The sequence below is a fragment of the Lygodium microphyllum genome, chromosome 15, assembly GCF_053477565.2.
Source record: "Lygodium microphyllum isolate KBCC chromosome 15, Lygodium_microphyllum_v1.1.10, whole genome shotgun sequence".
In the NCBI taxonomy this organism is placed as follows: domain Eukaryota; kingdom Viridiplantae; phylum Streptophyta; class Polypodiopsida; order Schizaeales; family Lygodiaceae; genus Lygodium; species Lygodium microphyllum.
The window spans coordinates 135062858-135084183 of record NC_141149.1 but is presented as its reverse complement, the minus strand read 5'-3'; the positions used below and the strand labels follow the sequence as shown (position 1 = coordinate 135084183).

General features: G+C 34.4%; 1 protein-coding gene across 2 annotated transcripts; it reads left to right on the top strand.

The window, feature by feature from the left end:
• The first annotated feature begins 13399 nt into the window (after positions 1–13399).
• LOC148025106 (acyl carrier protein 4, chloroplastic-like) lies at positions 13400–17305 on the top strand. 2 transcript variants are annotated; one of them, XM_087693806.1, is made up of 5 exons: positions 13400–13579; positions 13669–13768; positions 14304–14444; positions 16066–16176; positions 16427–17305. In XM_087693806.1, exons 2-5 carry the CDS (start codon positions 13685–13687, stop codon positions 16547–16549), a joined length of 459 nt encoding a protein of 152 aa, XP_087549932.1. In that variant the 5' UTR covers positions 13400–13579; positions 13669–13684; the 3' UTR covers positions 16550–17305. The 2 variants fall into 2 exon arrangements, with proteins under 2 accessions (XP_087549932.1, XP_087549931.1); XM_087693805.1 differs by lacking the exon at positions 13400–13579 and having other exon boundaries at positions 13587–13768; positions 16427–17302.
• The last annotated feature ends 4021 nt before the right edge of the window (positions 17306–21326 follow it).

The window sequence follows — 21326 nt, the reverse complement described above, 5'->3', positions numbered from 1 at the left end:
CTATAGAAGGCCACAAAGAATATATCAATCGTAGTTATGGTTCTAGCTTCCAAGCTATGACACCATACTGCATCTTGTCCTTTCAGAGTCATATTAAAGAATATCAGCAACAAGTGTCCTTCATCTTGGATTCAATAGTTAATCATTAACTATTGGAATTCATTAATATAAAGTTCGGCATCTTCCTCTGCTAACCCATTAAAAATGGGTAGAGAAAATCCTAATTTGACGTTTCTGCTAGGATTGCAATGGGTTGCACCATGGTGACATTCGGATTTGCTTAAGGGGTTTGAATGATAGGAACTATTACTTCACTTGAAGAGGGCTAACTGACTAGAAGAGGGGAAGTACTAGAACTTCCTCCTCTTAACAGACTATGTATGGGGCTAGGGTTGCTAAAACCCCACCATTGTAGGGATATCAGACCATTCCTTTACGGAGAATATCTTCTAATAATTTAAGCCCGCTGTCATGCCTATTTAGGTATTTCTTGCTTCTGAAGCATGACTTGACGGTCTTTTAAATCTATTTCACTGCCTTTTGGCATCATACACTAATAAACTGGTCCCTATTGACTAAGACTTGGAAACCGCCACTTATTAGCGGCTCTTGGAAAATGTATCACCTATCGAAACCTAAAATGGTCTCGAAAATGGCTCTATGGATCTAGTTGGGCCTCTACTACACACCTCAATCCACCCCACACAGCCTCGCGGCGAGCTCGCGGCTAGGAGTGTCCTAGGGGTATACTACCCTAACCTCTAACACAAAACTTTGTATTTGTATGGATTGTAATCCAATGGACAATTCTTCCCACCCCCCTCAGAGGGATTCTCTACACATATTGGTGTTATACACCATGTAAGCACAAACACAGGGAACGCCCCTTGGCTAATTTCTATGGCCCCACCATAGCTCTCCTACACCTTGAGGTTTGGCCCTAAGATGCATCATGAACACATAAAGCATACTCGATACATAATCCACTCTTTTAATGAATCGATCCAGGCGATAATAGATAGTCCTCACTAAACATTCCCCAAGGAATGAATCACTAACTCTACAGCTTAGGGTACCTCACACTCAACGTAGGTCATCGTTCATGAAAACAAATTATTGTGCATCCAAGATGATACCATATGGTGCGTGTAATGCAATTGTGTATGATTACAGTTCTCAAACAAGTTTATTCATTAACAACTAGCATTGTGAAGATGCAAAAACACATCTTTTCATGTCTTTCTTCTAATCGAGATTATTGCATTGCTTAAGGCCAGTATGTACCGAGCATTCTCGTGTTGCTGGACCCTCTTAATTTTAACCATATGTATCCTATATGCCATGCATCAAAGAAATATCAAAATTTAGTGTATTTTAAGCACTTAATATCCCCCTTCTCCCTACAGCTTAAGATTATGCATTCGATGGTGGGTTTAGCGTGTATTTTTAAATGTATTTTTCTTTATGAAAGCAATAAAAACTCACTTTAACATAGAGATAGGGCTTAATTGAGGCTAAATCTCATGCCTCATCCCTACAAATCTTATTTTTTTAATTTTTTGGATACAAAAAATCTATTTTTACAAATTTCTCTTATTTTTTGCTATTTATTAATGATTAAATACTGATATTTTTTGATTTACTAATTCAAATTGATTGATCTTATTGAGAATTATTTTGTCTATCATATTTCATCCCATAAGCACACTATTCACATGACAAAACCAAAAAAACACATAATTTCCCTCAAATTGCAATGTTGCGGGTTTTGCATGTTCACATTGCTGATAAATTAGAGCATTGGAAACCAAATGCAACCATTTTCACTGGAAATTTATCATAAAATGATGAAATCTACGACTTACTTATCAAATTGCACCTTATGACGTACATGTTGGAGTCCCGTTGATGCTTTCCAACAGCTTGCTGTGACGACCCTTCCAACCTCAATCTATGCTCCTTTATGCTCGAGCATCATCCCATGATCAAAATCTTCTATCTCAGCCCACCCCCTTCTTCGATACATTAATCCATGGAAACACAAAACAAGAGGAGAGAGGAGAGAGAGACTAAAATCAGATCTTTTCATTTACTGAGATATTTTACGATCAGATTGAAGCATTGGAGAGTGTCAAAATTTAGTGTCTTGCTGCCTTCTTGCCTTCCCTTGATTCCAATAGGCATGAAAATGATAAAAAATGCAAACATTGGGGACACTGAAAAAAATGCCCCCTAGTCTCCCCAATGATTCATGGCTTTTCATTTTGTCTCTTATTTGAGGCTTAAGGCTTAAGCCTTAAAGCAACTAGCTCAAGTTTGGAGTCTTCATACATTGCGCAAAGTGGTTTTTCACTGAAAGGAGGCCGAAACAAACTCCGATTTGCAAATGAACTGGATGACCAACTTTGTAGCATCGAAATCAATAAATTCGGCCTTTGTCATGCACTTTCTCGCTCTTGGATCACATAGCTGCTTTATAACGCCAAACCTTATGGGGATTAAATGGAGGGTCAAACGGACTCTGACCGACAAACCGAGACTTGCATTGGGTTCATGGCATCAAACTCCATCTAGGAAAACTCTAGCTCATTGATCCCCAACCGTTTCATTTTTCATGAAAATTTGGTCTTATACACCTCTCGGGCACTTTTCCGCATCAAATTGGGCTCCAAAAATCTACTCTCACATATCCAACACAATTTCATGATAAGTATACTCCTCTTATTAACCTTCAAATAAGGAGTGCTTTGAGCCAAGTCATAGATGGAGAAGTGATGTTTTGAGTGCGAAAAGAGAGATTGGAGAGTAGCCCACCATGAAAGCTTTGTGGAAAAGCTTGAAGGAAGAAGGGAGAAACTATATTTCTCAAAAGTAACTGGGACTTTGGACCACTATTAACTCTTGAGACCTTCTCTTTTGACAAAATACCTCCAAACTAACATAGAGTTTGATGACGACGTGCTATTTTTTCTAGTCTACTTCCAGTTTTGCCACCATGTCATGCAAGAGTCTTCAAATATGCATATCTTCTTCACTTGAAGGACCACTAGTCACTACACAACTCCTTGGAAGATTTGTATTTGTTGTACCTAAGTAGCCATAGATTATCTAATTGGGAATAGGAAAGATTTGGTTGAAATGTGACTAAATGGGACCAAAGACCTATGCTTTGATACCAATTATAATGGATTCTAGAGAGGAGAGAGAGAAATATAGAAGATAGAGAAAAAAATGAGAAAAAAGACTGATGAGGAGAGAGAAATACTAGAATGAGACAAAGGAGAGAGAAGCCACCATGAAAGCTTACAAGAGTTGGAGAGATTGTTTTCTGATTATTTCTGAATGGTGAAAAAACTACAAGTCACTTACATCTTATACCAATGTTAGTGTGACTAAGTGTTTTATTTTCTAAAATTTATCAAATATTAATCTTCCAATTCTTTACAATGAAAGTCTTTGATTTTTTAAGGATTAAGCTTCATGGGAAAAATTTCACAAATAAAATGTGCATTGAAAATAATGTAAAAATTTCTTAAAAAATTTCAAACTCATTTCTATTTTAAAAATATTTTGAAGCTAAAAAATAAGTATTACCAACATTGAACAATCACTAAAAAAAGGATTATTGATACAATGCAATTAGGAAGATTTGAGGATTGAGAATCCTTAAACCCTCTTAATACTTAAACCTCTATAATTGCATTATATCAACAATCCTTATTCAATCCTCAAGCAACTCTAATTATGTTATATCAGTAATCTTAATTCCTTTTATGTTTTTTTGGATATCTTCAAAGATGATTTTAAAGCTTAAAAATACTTTAAAATTAAGAAATGATTTTAAGAAGTTGTGAAAAAAGTATTATTATTTTAGATCAATGGTATTTATGAAAATTTTAAATATTTTTGGATAATCTTAAGGGCATTCAAAAAGTAAATATTCCAATGTTACTACTACAGTACATGGTTTATAACTGAGAAGAAAAATATACTTGATGAGGAGGTTAAGTATGAACTTGAAATAGAGGAAGAGATCTACAAGAAGAAGATTGAGGCCCTTGCTTTTCTTATCAATGTGTCCAATTCTTCTACTAGTCTCTTATATTTTGATGATTTTTAAATGGTGTATAGAGATAGTACCAAATATTGTAAAGGTTTCAACTCATATGACATTCTAACAAACTATAGCATATTTCATCTTTATGATAGTCTCGAAGTCACTTAAGTTTATAAAAATTTCAATTAGAATACATGGCCATGCCAAATTATATTGTATTTATCTCTTTCTTACACTTTTTATCTTGTAAATAGGTTTTCCTTTACTACTATCCCAATGATAGATTATTGTTTTATATCTTTATGTATGTACACTAACATCTTGTAACTCATGATGTAATAAACTACTTTGGATATATAAAGCAAACATATTTTTATTTATAGAATCATATTGAACTATATAAAGTTTTTTACAAAGGTTTCTTCACAATAAGTGCTAATGAGCAAGTCTAAATTCTCAATGGTTTATATATTCTTAGTTCAAAAAATATAATAGTGAGATACATATAGCTTATACAAGGCAAATAACATTCAACTCTTTTTTTCAATTTCTACATCATTGAGCTTGAACATATATTGAGAATTTATATTGTCTAGTCAAAAACTTACAATGTGTTTATACTAGAGCATCTATTATATCATTTTGTATATTTATCCCAACAGTTCACCCGAAGTGTAAATTATTATTTGGTACTTATATATATGTGTATGCATGTGTGTGTAACTCAAATGATGGATTGATCCTTTTAAAAATATAATTTGAATACTTTGTTGTTTGTGAAGTCATATTGAAAAGTGCAAATTTCTAGCACAATGTTTTTCCACAATGGCAATGAGCAAAAACAAATCTTTAACTATTTCTATTCTTGGTTCAAAAATTACAGCATTGAGTTGTATACAAATTCCATAAGGTAGAGTGTATTTAGCTATTTTTTCAATGGTCTATACTATTGAACTTGATTTTTTATATTTGTTTTGTTATGTTTTGTGAATCGGGTATATACAACCAAGTTTTGGAAGTGTTATCACAAACTAGGTTGTGCAAACACTATCATAAGAACTTATATCTTGAACTTATGTTGTATTGTCAAGAACTTCAAAGTGTCTCTAATATCTTTGAATGTCTTGGAAAGTACCAAGCTCTCCATATGGCAACTTTCAAAACTTGTTAATGGAAAGATGTTTGCACATAATAATCTATTTTTATTACTTGCATTGATATAATAAAAAATACACTTATTACTTGTATAAAATTACTATCTTTATACAAAATAAATTTAGTTGGAGGTATGTATATATTCCTAGCCTTATAAACATGCTAAAGCTAAGCAAACATTCTTGAGGTATGGCATTGAAAGTAGTAATATGTCCCTTTCAATGATATTTTACATCCCCTTCTTTTATTTTTTTCACCTTATGGGAGCCCTTGTAGGATGGTGGCATAGCAATCTAATCATTTAGAGTAAAGGTTTTGGGCTTTTAAGTTTCACCTATACTCCTGTTATAGATGATGCGAGAGTTCATAGAATAAGAAAGATGCCTTATAGATACCACGGGAAAAGAATAAAAGCTCATACATTATGTAGAGAAGACAGAAACTCAAAGAGAAGGCCAAGAAGAAGAATTGAGAGAGCTTAGTTGAATGGGTGCAAAAAGAAGTCATGTAGTCAAACCTCTCGATTTTCAAAACATCAAATACTAATTTCAATTTCCATATTTGTCATATCTTTTGATAGCTTTTGTAATCGATTAATAGGATTGTTGAGACTACCAAAACATGTTAGACTTTAGATTTTTTGGCTAAAAAGAGGAGAGAACCATGAAATAGACTCTATTATCTCTATAATGGAGTAGATGAAAATACCATACTCTTGTATATGTGACCGACTATCTTTGGCTCTTTTCTTAATCTAGGAATTAACAAAATCATAAAATTTAAGTGTTTTTTGAACCTAATGGCTCAAAAATCCAAGATTAAAATAACTAAATTGCATGAAATGGGTGAATTGATTTGGTTGAAATCATTGTAGATAAGAAATATAGTTCAAGTTCAAATGCCATATAGCTTTTATTCTAGTGAGTGATATATGCCCCCAACAATAATGCCATAAAAAAATAAATGGTTATTCAATGATAAGTATAAAATGGTCTTTAATACTAGAAATATGCAAATGATACAAAGTACTAGATTTTGACTTTTTGCCTACAACAGAGATCACTTGCAAATCTTCCACACATGGTCACCAAAGATCAGTCTATAACCACAATCATCAAGCTATTCGGTAATGATGGAACTCTTTGCTTTACCTTGCTTTTCTCTTTGCTACCATCCTCATTTGCATTCTTTCCCTTTTGCTTGTTCTTTCACTTATAGCAATCCTTTTTGATGTATCTCTTCTTGTTACAGAAGTAGCATTCTACATCCTTTTTTCCATGTGACTTGCTTCTCGATTTACATCTATAATGAGAGTTGCCCTTGGCATCTAACCTTCCTCTCACCATAAGTGCACTAGAGCTCTTTGAATTTACATTTTTCTTTCTTTTCACTTCCTAAATGAGAAATATGTTCTAAATATTAGCATTTGTAAGATGAGTTACAGATACAAAGTTACTAATGATAGTCCTGAAAGCATTCCAACTCTCAAGCAAGGTAACTAATAAGAATATAACCTTTATTGAACCATAAAATATAATATTTTGAGATGTCAATTGGTTGGAAATGGTGTTGAACTCATTGAGGTGATTTGACATCAAAGCCTCATCATCCATATGGAGATTAATGAGTTTTTTCAGCCAATACACTTGTGAGGTTGCAATTTTCTTTCGTATAGGGCAAGGAAGATGCCCTTCATAATGTAATATAAAGACGATGGAAGAAAAAGACTATTGATTTCAAATGGATCTTCTTATATTTGATTGAATTAGACCTTTGTCTCATCTATTGAAGGCTAAGGGAAACCATCAATGGAATCACAAACAACATGGAAATGATATTGCATGTGAGATTGTTGTTGTTGTTTTTTAAAAATAAAATAAAAAGGTTAATCGATCCTTATTATTCTCATTTTTTCTCTAGTGAGGATTAAAAGCACAATGGGAATAAGCCCTTTTCATGAGATTCTTTTAAGGATACAACTTATCTTGTTTTTTGCATTGTCTATTCTCATGTGAGATGAGGTGGGGGTAGTTAGGTGGAAAATGGGGGTTGGGGTAATTGAATTCGTATAGGAAAATGAGAATGGGGATAGAGGAGGCACATGTTAGAGGATAAGATAGGGGAAGGAAAGGACATAGAAAAAAAGTTTTCTTTCCTTTGAGAAAGAAAATGACATAGGAAAAAAGTTTTCTTTCCTTTGAGAAAGGGTGGTTTAGTGTATTGAATAGGTATATCAGGACTTTATTAAAAATTTAGGGTTGCAGGATGGGATGAGGTGTTGGGCAAATGAAGGAAGGAAAACTCATGATGCTTGGTATATAGGGGAACTGCCATGGCAAAGCAATTAGAAGGCATGCTTATTCTTGTTAGCCCTCTCCTTGGTAGACCTCTTATTACTGGACTTCCTTATTATGCCAGTCTTTATTGGGTGGCTTTGTGAATTGGTATTTATCTCCATTTGCAACTACTCCTCATGCTTCTTGTCACTCCTCTTCTTCTGTCAAAACTTCCACTATCTCTTTTGCGCAATGCTATTGGATTTCTTCCACAAGACTAAGGAAACACTTGCGAGTGTTGGAGAAGAGGAGTGGAAAATGGGGAAGAAGAAAAGCAGGGAAAAAACCACCCTGTTGTAGCCATTTCCTTCTACTTCTACCATGGAGAAGTTGAGGTGGAGCTCAAGAGATGGAAGATGCAACTAACATGGTTGCGACCATGAATAAGAAGAGGAAAAGTTGGAAGTTGAAGGTTGTAAAAGGAGAAACTCAGGACAAGACGAAGGAGGTGGGAGAGGAGAATAAGGCTATAAGAAAGCTCACATCAAAGGCCTAACAACTTTGAAAGTGTATTCGTGGAGATAGCTAATTGATTGGAAGTGATCCTTGCATATTTACAAACTTGAAATGTATAGTTCATGGACGTCTAGAGTGGCTCATTGATTATCATCCACCAAGAGCTTCTACTCATATGATCTACTTGAATGAAGACTATGAGTATAAAGGAGCTATTATGTCAAGAGGAGAGAGTTGCTTTATGTTTATGATGCTTGAGGTGATGCCTTCACCTGGTTGTATTTTCTAATCTATGCAAGCATGGACCCTTTTTAGTAACCTACTGAAATGTGGTGTGTTGTGATTATTTGGGGACTCAATGTGGTTTGCATGTGATAGTGCTACATGTCATTGTGCTTTAAATCTTTTGATTTTTCCAACTTAGAATCTTTAACTTACACAAACATTTAGAGTGGATGCTACTTATATGTCTCTCTCTCTCTCTCTCTCTCTCTCTCTCTCTCTCAAATTTGGAAACATGAGCTTTTTATAACCAAATCATTCTCCCACATACCTCTTGTTTGTGTAGGAGTTCTTAAAATTTATACAAGTGGCAATTTATACTCCCAATTTACAATTTACCCACATCAATGTATAGACATTTGGCCTTCCTTAAACGAAATCCAAGATTTTAAATACTTTGGACATATTATAGATGCACTATTTGTTGCAATTGAAGGAAGTTCTATCGAGATAATGTGTAGTTATCTTTTGAGAAACTCAAGTCAAAGTGTGCTACACATACTATTGATGCATTACTTGTTACAGTTGAATGAAGTTTCTCAATATAAGTGTGAGGAGATATAGAATATCACTATTTTCAACTTAAGTGTAGCTAGGTTTTCCTCACAACTTTTATAAACATGCGCATGTTCTTGAAGAATAATTCATTAAGAAGAGATGGTATAATTGAACAAAGTTCATGTGAAGAATACTTTTATCAACATAAAGCTATCAAAACTCCCAATTTTCATTCTAGGCATCTTTTGACCTATTTAGATTCCCTTCGTCTTTTCTAGTTCCTTCCCTAGTTTTTCAATTCTTTATCTTACGAAATATATTGAAGTCACCTTTGTATGTGGTTCACTTTCTACTCCATTTTCTCACCATCTTATTTGATAAAGTAACTAAGAAACACTTGAACATGGGTACCCCAATATTCTCTAAAAAGTAATAATATAGGCATGTAACTATTCTTTTACACTTTTAACTATATGATCTATCCTTTTAAGTCCCAAAGCTTGTGGAAATTGGCTAGACATGGATGAAAAACTATATTTAATCATTCTTTTATTAATGCTATCTACGTTGCTATTGTGTCATTGTATTATACCTTGTACTTTAAGGGATTTTTCTATAGTTCTCCCATATGCTTTCTATAATACATATCATGTGCTTCTATTAGACAAAGCTAGAATGATACTCCTTCCAATATGCATGATTTTTATGTGCATATGGTCTTTAGTTAGGCCTTAGGAGATTGCGCTTTAAAGGATGGAAGTACATTGTGTGAAATCAATAGAAGGGTTATTTTCTTTAACAAAACTAGGATCAATTTATAGGATTGCATTTATAAAAGGGCATAGATCTATTCCCGTGACCTACATGGATTAAGACATAATTTGAAATATTAGACTTTTGTTCATACCCATATATACCAAAATTTCATATATTGACATCCTAAGTTCTCCTATGCCAGTGTCCTTACTCTTTTAGCAGCTTGTTCAAATTCTCCTTTAGACTTGCTTGGATCCACACTTTTTACTTCTCTTTTTATGTACATGATCATTAGCTTCTCTAAACTTTTTACATTCTACTTTTTTTAATCTTTCACTTCCTTCTACCAATTTAACAAGGGGAACTAGTATCCTACCCCTAAACATGATTTGGAGAGAGAGAGAGAGAGAGAGAGAGAGAGAGAGAGAGAGAGAGAGAGAGAGAGAGAGAGAGAGAGAGAGAGAGAGAGAGAGAGAGAGAGAGAGAGAGAGAGAGAGAGAGAGGTAATTTGGAGAGATAAAGAGAAACTAGAGGAGAGAAGGATGGAGGATCATGTGAAAGGCTTCACTTGTTTTTCAGGGGTTTCTATGCCCTATCCTTGGATCTTAGATTCGTAGAGAGTGTAATCAAGTAAAAGACATGAGAGAGAGAGAGAGAGAGAGAGAGAGAGAGAGAGAGAGAGAGAGAGAGAGAGAGAGAGAGAGAGAGAGTGTGTGTGTGTGTGTGTGTGTACACATGCACCCATGTATGTGTGTGTTTGGTTGGATGAAATTGAGTAAGAGAGAGATGTCACCTTTTAAATGTGCTAGGGTGAAAATTCTTATCATGTGGTCATGGAGATATGTGAGCCCTATTAAAGGAAGTTGTAAAAATGGTTAGAAAAAGTTAATTTGATGATTAAATAACCTAGAGACTAGCACTATTGGACAAAGAGAGAGAATATCCCCTTATTTATTTGGGGTTTGGAATCCAGGTAAAATGGTACTTTTCATAAAATATGGGAGGCAAGAAATTATGTTGCCTTTAAATCTCCTTTTGGGATCTACAACATGAGTTTTTAACATCTAATCATTTTATAAATTTGAGTGATGTGTTCTTGAAACAAATATTTGACATAATAAGATTTTTTCTAATACCAAACCTATAAAAAATTGACATGTTTAGCTTTGTTTAAGATCAAACCTATTAAAAATTGGCATATCTAGCTTTTAGTCATCCATTGTGTACGAGCTCTGAGATACTCATATGTTTTGCTAGCATTAACAAAACCCTAGCAGAGTTACTGAATGCACCCCTATTTTCCAAATATTTTTGTATATAAGTTTGTTTTCACATGCCAAATAACGTAACATAGATCAAATTTACCACATAGTTTAAAATATGAGAGGATGAATTTAACACTTGATTCAGCCACAAAGTTGGTTGAAGTGGAAAAGTGGCTTAAATGCATTTAGGCTACAAAAAGCACTAGTTTGAGTGTAGCTCTCAAATTAAATCTCAAGAATGGCAAGATTAATCATTTTTACTCTTGAAGTGCTAGAAGAATTTGTCAATGTTAAGAAACCTAAGAGTGTTGTATTTAAATTCTTGCACCTCCAATTCAATCACTTTAAATGGCTGATAATCCTTATTCAAATGGATATAGTGACATGTTGATCATGTTTATTTAATAGGTATGATTGAGATAGTTTAATTGCATATATGATGATGTAATCTTAATAAGATTAAGTAGTGCATACATTTGAGAAACTTGTGTAGGGAAAATACAAATTTGAGAATACCCTCAATGATGGATCATGTAGCCTTTATTGACGCGAAATTCCTTTTTTCCACTTCAAATTTCCCTAACTAGATGTGAATATTTTAGAAAGCTATAAGATGGTAACAATTCCATCCTTTTTTTGTTAAGGACCAATGGCAAGGTTGGAATGTATCATTTATTTCTTAAATATATCAAAGTAATTTTTAATAAGGAAAACATGTGAAATAGTTTCACAAAATGTTCAAGCTTGAAATTCATGTGCTCCAAGAGAAGAGAAACATTTTTTCTATCAAAAGTGAACCTCTTTGAGATTTAATGTAGCTGTTACAGGACCACTTGGTTTCTTTGCATTCTCTTGTTTATTATACAAGGATGAAATCTAAGTTTTCTAGAATCCTAAGAGGACATGCCTTTTTAAAAATGTCACTTTTATTGATGTGGTTTAAAAGAATTTAGGAACTTCATCCTATAAAAGGGAAAATCCTAGGAGAGGTTAATGTCCACTTACCAAGCTAGTGTTAATAGTGGATGCTATGCCTTTTTTAACATGGTGAGTGCATCGGTTTTTCACTTTCCCCATGGAAAAAAGGTAGTGAGTACGTGCATATGTTAACAAGTAGGTGCTTACATGATCATACATTTTAAAAACTTGGTTAGCTGAGGCTAGTTACATACTGCCCTAGATGGCCGAAGCAATGTAATATATGTTTGTGAAAGTCTTTACACACTGCATGCTCAAATATTGCACCAAGAGGGAGATTGGATGGGGTTCAATCACTCTTAGTGTGCACAACATCATTTTTTGAATATATAAGTTGTCTTTTCCTTAGATCGCCACAAATAGAACCTTGGACAAGTGGATCACATACCCAAAAGTGTCCACCATGTGAAAATTGAGGACCATATAGCAATCCAAGGTGTACCTCTATGAACACAAACTTTTTTGGAAAACTAGATGTCTACCTTTATGTGTAACCAACCTTATTTTGACTTAAGAATCTATGAAAATGTCATCACCCAATAATGACAAATTTTAGAGAAAAATGTTGTAATTGTTTCCAACTCTAGATATTTATAGCAAAAGGCAATCTTCATATCATAATGATACCAATTGATCTAAGAACTCTTGAAATAACTAGTGTTGGATGTAAAACTTGAAGGAGATGTCTACACATCATGCTAAATGTCATTAAAGGTTGATTGTTGTACATGTACTAAAATATGTACTAATGGTACATACTCAAAAGGTTTTCACATATTAAGTTGCATACTAACCTTTTCTATGTGAAACTTGTTACAACTAGAAGGAATTGGTATCTGCATTTACAACATGGTGCTTTTGAATAATTAATATAGTCCTTGGAAGACCAATGGTATTTTTGGGTGGGTCTTCATTGTCCTTTTATGAAGAGTAACATAATATTGTTACTTAGGGTGAAGTGTACTAAAATGAATGAATGCATATGCAAGGGGAAATATGGTTCCTTATGATCTGAACATTAAGTTTAGCTCATGAATGATGTGTATACTTCCTTGAAGGCATACTCAGGCATTCGGGTCATAGTACAAGCAAGTATTAGCTAGACCTTTTTGGAGCCTAGTAAGTGAAGTTGTAAGCTTTGTTTATGAAGTACAGAGCAAGTATGAGGGCTAGGAACAATGTTACAATATGCAGCTCACTTTACTTGTTACACTTTAAATTTTACAACTGTAGCAAGTAAAGGCAATGTCACACCTAGAGTCTTGACTAGACTTTCAAAGTTTAAAGGTAGTTGTATTTTTTAGTGGGATAAGAGGACACGTCACACCATGTTCACATTACTTGCAAAACTCCTAGTCTAAGTCTAAGCTAAAATACATGTGCCATTAGTCGTATTGTCTTTCCATGTGAGGTAGGTTTTCTTGCAGGATGGCATGGTGGAGGGAGCAAATATGAGAAAGTTGTTGCAGAGCATGCATGATGTGAGTACCTTAGCAAGTGAATAGGTATACCTACAATATGGAGGAGAGAGAGAGAGAGAGAGAGAGAGAGAGAGAGAGAGAGAGAGAGAGCAAATGGTAGGCCGGCGAGTGTCTTAGAATTCAATGGGGGGTTGGGGACGGGCACACCAAAACAAAGACATCGTCTGCATGCATGCAAATGCAAAGAGGAAAGAGAAATAGATCAATATTATGATTATAAATGAGCCTGCCGCATCTATCACGTCCTATAAAAGAGCACCATTTCTGTGATCTTTGAAATTCATCACATTGCGTGCTTTGTAATTAAAAAGGAAGGTCTGTTCATCTCTCTCTCTCTCTCTCTCTCTCTCTCTCTCTCTCTCTCTCTCTCTGTCTGTGTCTGTTTTGTAACCTATCTGCAACAGGAATTTTGTAGTTGGGATGGCTGGCCCTTCTCTCCTCACGAGCACATGTTCATGCGCCGCTCCTGCAGCTGCCGTCTCTCACACTCGCCATTCCACTCTGGTAATCATCGTCATTGGTTAAACTAAATTAAACCGATCGCGATAAGAGTGATTATAAACAAAATCGATTGCGAGGAGTAATTATAAACATTGTGATTGTGTATCTACTCATCAATCTGATCATTATGTCTTACTCTTTCCTATTGATAATTAGGGTTAGGTTAATTGTCAACGTGACGTCTTAAGCTGTTCCATGATTAATTATGAGTATGTTAATTATCAAGATTGAAAATAATTGACGATCAGATAGATCGAACTTGAGAACCTGATACATCGATTTCCATCAACGATCGATACGATATAGTATTGAATCTTTGCCATCGGCAGCTAATATCACGATTGTGTTAATAAAAACCATGAATCAGGGCGATACTTTGTTGGGATTTCCTTAATATGATCCTGTTTAGCGCGAAGGTGATCTTAATCGGGCGCCCGGATGATCAGAAGAAGAGGGGCTGTTATAAATACGTATGCATAATCAATGGAGTTAAATGTGGGTTATGTGGGTTTAGTTTGATCTGATGATGAAATTACAGGAATTCGGGAGCTTCAATGGCCTCTCGAAATGCCAGAAGGCGCAGGCCCTGACGAAAAATCGGATCAGTTACATATTCATGAGGTCTCGGCCACTCTCTCGCCGCTCGACCCACAGTCGCCCTCTCCAAGTATCCTGCCAGGTAGGCGCCCTTGGACCTCATAATCGACTAATCAATACTTATTATCGGTTGATTAATTACATATTCTTCTCATCGACTACATGTCTGCTAATTGGATGCTGATCGATATCAACTACATGTCCATTCATCCCATCGGTATGTTGGTGATCTGATCGAGTAATTATAATCGTATCCGTATATCTGTATCTTCATAATATGATCAGTAACAATCATATGGGTATATCGATCACAATTTGATCGATATCGATTACATGTCGATTAATTATAGATTTTACAATTAGGGATTCACATAAATGGACAACACAATTGAGAGCAATTACATGTGATTAACTATATATGGATCGACATCGATTATGTGTCGATTAATCGTGTACACCGAATATTTTACAATTAGAGATACCCATAGATCCTCAAATTTTATCACACGAATATGAGATTAATGATTATGTTAATGGACAACACAATTGAGAGCGATTACATGTGCTAATCATATATGGATTGTACGATTATGTATTGATAGTACGATCTATACTTAATCAATATCAATCAATTAGATATATGCATTAGCTTCTACATTGTAATTATTAATAATCAATGATGATATGATAATATTATGTGTCCTATATGTTGGTTAATTTTATATATTTATAGTATGATCGATACTTAATCAATATCAATTAATTACCTATATGAATTAGCTTCTACCCTTGGAATTTTATATTGTAATTATTAATAATCAATGATGATACGATAACATTATGTGTATTGGTCACTTATTGATAATATTGTAATGAGATCTTCACTTCTTGCTTTTACAAAAAGCGTTTATTGAGGTAGCCTTTATTCCTAGTCGAATATCGTAACTTTATAGTCAACACATGTTTCAAGAGAACATGTATCTACTTGCATAATCAACAATGGTCCGTTAATTACCAAAAGGTTTGCATAATGTATCTCATGATCAGTCAAATATTTGCACAATTGAGTCTCCTGGGAACTTATCTTTGCATTCCCACCTAATCAATCCAAGTAATTGGATTGTCATGTGATACAATAGCTTGTTGTACTACATGGACAACTCTCTTCTTAACTATCTGTGTTTGAAATGTTGCTATCCATTGTTTGTGTCCCATAGGTTTATTGCATTGAATTTACAAATGCTTTGATGGTAATTTGTTGGACATTTCCATCTTTTTTGCATTAATAATTGAGTCCTCCTAGAAGTATGTTAATAGTTTAGAATTAATTGCATGCTTCACGTTGATGGACCATTTGAGTTAGAGTTACATTCTCCAATGCATTGTATATGAGCTACATGCTTATTGGCTCAATCACACCATCATTATATCATTGCACATAGTCAAAATTTCATTGCAAAATGTTCAAAGTGGTTCATTTTCATATATCCATCATGATTTAATAATGGGATGATGGTATCTTTTTGATGAAAAGATTGATGCCAATATTAGGATGATAGGAACAATTGACTTTGATTTTCATCTTAAGGAATTTGGTTCTTTATCCTTCATGATAGGAACAATTGACTTTGATTTTCATATTAAGGAATGTCTTATTGTTGTGATGAGATGCACTAACCTTTTTTAGTGGCACCCTATTGTAGAGCACCTTAGAGACAGTGCAAGATATTATTGCAGATCAACTTTCGGTCGAGCGTGCCAACGTGCAACCTGAGACGAAGTTCTCTGAGCTTGGTGCCGATTCACTTGATACGGTATCATTTACTTTTTTAAACATTTAAACCTTCAAATATTGTAAAAAGTTTTGATTTGATGTGTTCCAATTCATGAATGTGGTGATTGATGTAAGGTTTCATGTTATCTTTTGTGTTCCATATTTTTTTATCTTTTTTGTTCCATATAGGTGGAGATTGTGATGTCTTTCCATAATTTTATCTTTTTTGTTCCATATAGGTGGAGATTGTGATAGTCTTTCCATATTTTTATTTTTTTTGTTCCACATAGGTGGAGATTGTGATGTCTTTAGAAGAGAAGTTTGGTGTCTCCATTGGTGAACAAGATGCTGAGAATATCTCCACCGTAAAACAAGTAGCCGATCTCATTGAGAAGCAAAAGGTCACCAACTAGAACTTGCAAAATTAATGCTCTTTTGAATTGTGCACTGAAATTGTATAGAGACTCACTATGATTTGCTAGAAACATTTTGGCAACTTTCGATTTGAGTCTTCAAAAGATCCAAGGACTAGTCATAATATATAGCTTCACATTTTTCGACAAGCATTTTAATTAACCATGTTCCATCAAAACAATTCATGCATCTTCTTTGCCATGTCCCATTACTTCCATGAATCCAATATATTTGTAAAAACAACACTAGTTTGTGAAATGTCCAATTGAATTTTTCAAATGTGCAAGGGCTAGTTGTTTTGACATGTCCCATTGCTTTCATGAATGCAATGTACATGCAAAAATAACACTTTTTTGAACAATTCCTTTGCCATGTCCCATTGCTTTCCATGAATCCAATCCAATATCTATGTACAAACAACACTAGTTTGTGAATGTCCAATTGAATTTTCAAATGTGCAAATGTGCAAGGGCTAGTTGTTTTGACATGTCCCATTGCTTTCATGATCAAATGCAATGTATATGCAAAAATAACACTATTTTGTGAACACATCCCATTCATGATCGAATGCAATGTATATGCAAAAATAACACTATTTTGTGAACACATCCCATTGAACTTCCAAATATCAAGGGCTAGTCATTTTGATATTGTGTTTGTTGAATCTTGTGACATCATCATTTGATAACATTTCATTGCAACATACTTCACACTAAGGCATTGATGCTACATTTTCTAACAAGATATTGTTAAACATAGTATACAACATGGTTCGCTTGAGACAATGGCACTTCATTGAGGCCATGCATTGAAAGCCAAGACTTTCCTAGCATATTTAACAAGTTTGCGAATGTCAATTGAATTTTTGAATGTCAAAGAGCTAGTCATTTTGATGATATTTGTAGACACTTGAAATTCAATCAAAGAGCTTGTTGTTTTGATGCTATGTAAAGAGTTTGTTGTTTTGTTGCTATGTTTGTTGACACCTTATTTCAACATTTTAGCATTGTTAGTCATCTTGATACTATGTTGACATTTGAACTCCAATCAAAGAGCTTGCCACTTGATGCTATGTTTGTTGACATCTCTTATGTTCGTGGGCTTTTGAAATTCAAAATTTGATATTGGCATCGGCATCTTATTTCAACATCATTCATTTACATCTCATTGAAATAATATGTCAACATCATTTACTAGCATCTCATTGAAATGCATCATGAGGCAATGATTGTTGCTACATTTTTTAACAATATGTTATTAGAACATAGTCCATTTGAGGCCATTTGAAGCTACAACATTAAAATTGAGACAATGGTGCTTCATTGAGGCTATGCATTGAAAGCCAAGAATTCTTGCCATCTTTAACAAGTTTGTGAATGGCATATTTAACAAGTTTAATGTTTTGGTTGGATTTTTGAATATTGAAGAGCTAGTCATTTGATAGACATTTGAAATTCAATCAAAGAGATCATTGCTTTGATGCTATTTTTGTTGACATCTTAACATCATTTGTCACCATATTTCCAAGGCATTGGTTGAGGGTACAACATCCACTTGAGACAGTGGCACTTCATTCCATTGAGGCCATGGTTTGAAAGCCAATAATTTATTGGTATCTTTAACAAGTTTAATGATTTGGTTGGATCTTCAAATATTGAAGAGCTAGTCATTTGATATTATGTTTGTTAACATTTGAAATTCAATCAAAGAGCTCGAAGAGTAGTCATTTGATACTATGTTTGTTGACATTTGAAATCTAATCAAATAGCTCATTGCTTTGATGCTACATTTTTTGACATCTTGTTACATCATCATTTGCCACCATATTACTAAGGCATTGGTTGAGGCAACATTTGAGGCAGTGGCACTTCGTTCAAGCCATTCATTGAAAGCCAAGAAATTCTTGGCATCTTTAAAGTTTGTGAATGGCATCTTTAACAAGTTTAATGTTTTGGTTGAATTTTCAAATATCAAAGAGCTAGTCATTTAATACTATGTTTGCTTATATTTGAAATTCAATCAAAGAGCTCATTGCTTTTATGCTATGTTTGTTGACATCTTGTTAAACATCATTTGCCACCATTGGTGCTACATTTGCTAGAACGATATTAGTTCATAGTTCACTTGAGGTAACATTGTTCTGCTCAAACAATGGCACTTCATTTAGGCCATGCATTGAAATCCAAGAATTGACTAGCTACAATGCTCTACATTTGTATCTCAACATAGTTGGCTCTATGTTTGCATCCTATAATAGATATATATGCAAGGCTCTATATTCACATCTTGTAACCAATTTCTACATCTACAAGGCTCTATATTCATCATCATGCATCTCCAACGATCCAAGCTTATTTCATTGAAACCATCTATGCATCTTAAATAGTATTTCCTCACAAAAAAGTTAATTTTATTGATTCTCTTGTTATTGATGTCATTAACTAAGTACTTGAAACTACTAGGATCATGAATGACTAAACTTTAGGCTTCTTTCCGTGACACTAAAGTCCTATAACAAAAAATTTCATGGATTTCATGGGTTTAGGACAAAGGTAAGCACAACTCGTTTTTACACCTTGTCTAATGTTAAATAAGTTTCTATTCTTTAAGGGTTAACTTTAGGCTTCTTTCCGTGACACTTTGAAGTCCTATAACAAAAAATTTCATGGGTTTAGGACAAAGGTAAGCACACAACTCGTTTTTACACCTTGTCTAATGTTAATAAGTTTCTATTCTTTAAGGGTTATTAGTCTCATAGGCATATTGGAAAATGTTAGGCATGATTTATTGACATCTTTTGTGTGAACCACTTAACACATTCAATGTATCTTAATGTAACAAGTTCACAATCTTTTCACAAATGTGAAGCACGATAGTTTATTACACTAGAAACATTAGGTTGCCTTTTGTTGTATACTAAAAGAAAAGTTGGTTGCTTTCTATTGCTAACTACTTAATATCTAAAAGTGGACCTCTATGGACAATATAAGAACTAGCTTTGCTGATATAGCACTCATGATGCCATGGGGCTGATCAAAGGATTTGTGAATGGTCTAACAGGAGTATGAAAGCCCTTTTGCATCAAATCCTAAATTCCCTTGGATATGTGCTCCTTGAACTCTTGGACTGTGCAACCCTTGATCACTTTACTCTTCCTTATATAGCCCACTGCTTATTGTGACATTCTCTCCACCCATGTGATGTGAGGGCTTCACTACTCTTGTACATGTTGGCTCATTAATATGTTGTTGGTAGTTCCTAGCTTTACACTAGCATGTATGGTAGACTTGGACCCTCAAAATTACTGAGACTGATGTTGCCTTCATCCTCTATGTGAGGCACATTGTCCTCTTGGATCTGGTCCGGGGGTAGAGATGGGGCAATAAGGGCCAAAGGTGGGATGGGAGGTAGTAAGGGGTGAGGTGGATTAGGGTTTGGTGATGTTCGAGATTCAGAGGGCGAGAGAGAGACAAAATTGGGGCAAGCTCAGAGAGGAGAGTACTCTGTTGTCTTCATCTTTATTATTTATCTTCCACATTCTACAATAGTGACCTAACAAAGATGAGTCTAACTAGGTCTAACTAACCATATTACTAAGAGTTAAGTCAACTCTAGCCAACTTATTTATCACACACACATGCTAATGTGATAGTTAAATGTTTACAGTTAAGTCAAGATAATAAATGAGATTAACTCTTCACTCCCCCTCAAGCTCAAGTCACCTCTTGTATCCAAGTAACAATCTAACTTATCTCTACTAACTTATCTCTACCAAGTGATTTGGTAAAGATGTCCACTACCTGGTCTTCTATCTTTGCATGGATGAGGTCAATCTTCAAGTACTATTTCCTTGATGAAATGGTAATGCACTTCAATATACTTTGATCCAACATGATAAACACGATTACTTACTAGAAGCACACTGCTCATGTTGTCACAATTCAACTTGATTGATTTATCTAGCTATACTCCCAAATCATCTAAGATCTTAACCAACCAAATAGCTTCACATGCAGCTAAGCCTGCATCTCTATATTCAGCTTTAGTATACTTGAGAGAGCCACAATGGGTTACTTTTTACTACTCCAGCTAATCATGCTACTACCAAGGCCAAATTCATACCCACTTGTCGATCTTCTGTTGTATGCACATCCCACCCAATCTCATTATCACTATATCCTATAAGCTCAAGAGGCTTACCATACTCATAAAATAGTCCATAACGTAATATATCTTTTACATAACTTATAATCCTCCTCATTGCATCTAAATGAAATTTTATTGGCCGTTGCATGAGCTGATTGATCAACCCAACTACATAACTGAGATCAAGTCAAGTGATGGTAAGATAATCAAGCTATCAACCATCTGTCTGTACATAGTCACATTCTCAATGTTACAAAAATCACATTCTCAATCTTATTTTTTGTAACAGCTACTATCAAGTTGGCACTTTTCTCTAATGGAGTATCCATGGGATTGCACTTCATCATACCATACTTTTCTATCATATTATGTGCATATTACTTTTGTAACATTAAGATTCCTTGAGGTGTGTGTATGACCTCAATACCCCAAGGAAATTTTTTATCTCTCTCAGATATTTTATCTAAAACTCTTTCTACAACATAGATTTGATCTCATCAATCCCCTGTGTATCATCATCTGTAATAACTAAGTCATCTACATAAACCACCAAAATCATATAGCCGCCTTTCTTTGTCTTCTTAATAAACAAGCTATGATCACCTTTGCCCATCTAAAAACCAAGTCTTT

Bases quoted from the DNA above. Each gene is read 5' to 3' on its own strand.
- LOC148025106 (XM_087693806.1), top strand. From the start codon at position 13,685: ATGGCTGGCCCTTCTCTCCTCACGAGCACATGTTCATGCGCCGCTCCT. The intron at 13,769-14,303 runs GTAATCATCGTC...ATGAAATTACAG, and splicing joins ACACTCGCCATTCCACTCTG to GAATTCGGGAGCTTCAATGG. The intron at 16,177-16,426 runs GTATCATTTACT...TGTTCCACATAG, and splicing joins GTGCCGATTCACTTGATACG to GTGGAGATTGTGATGTCTTT.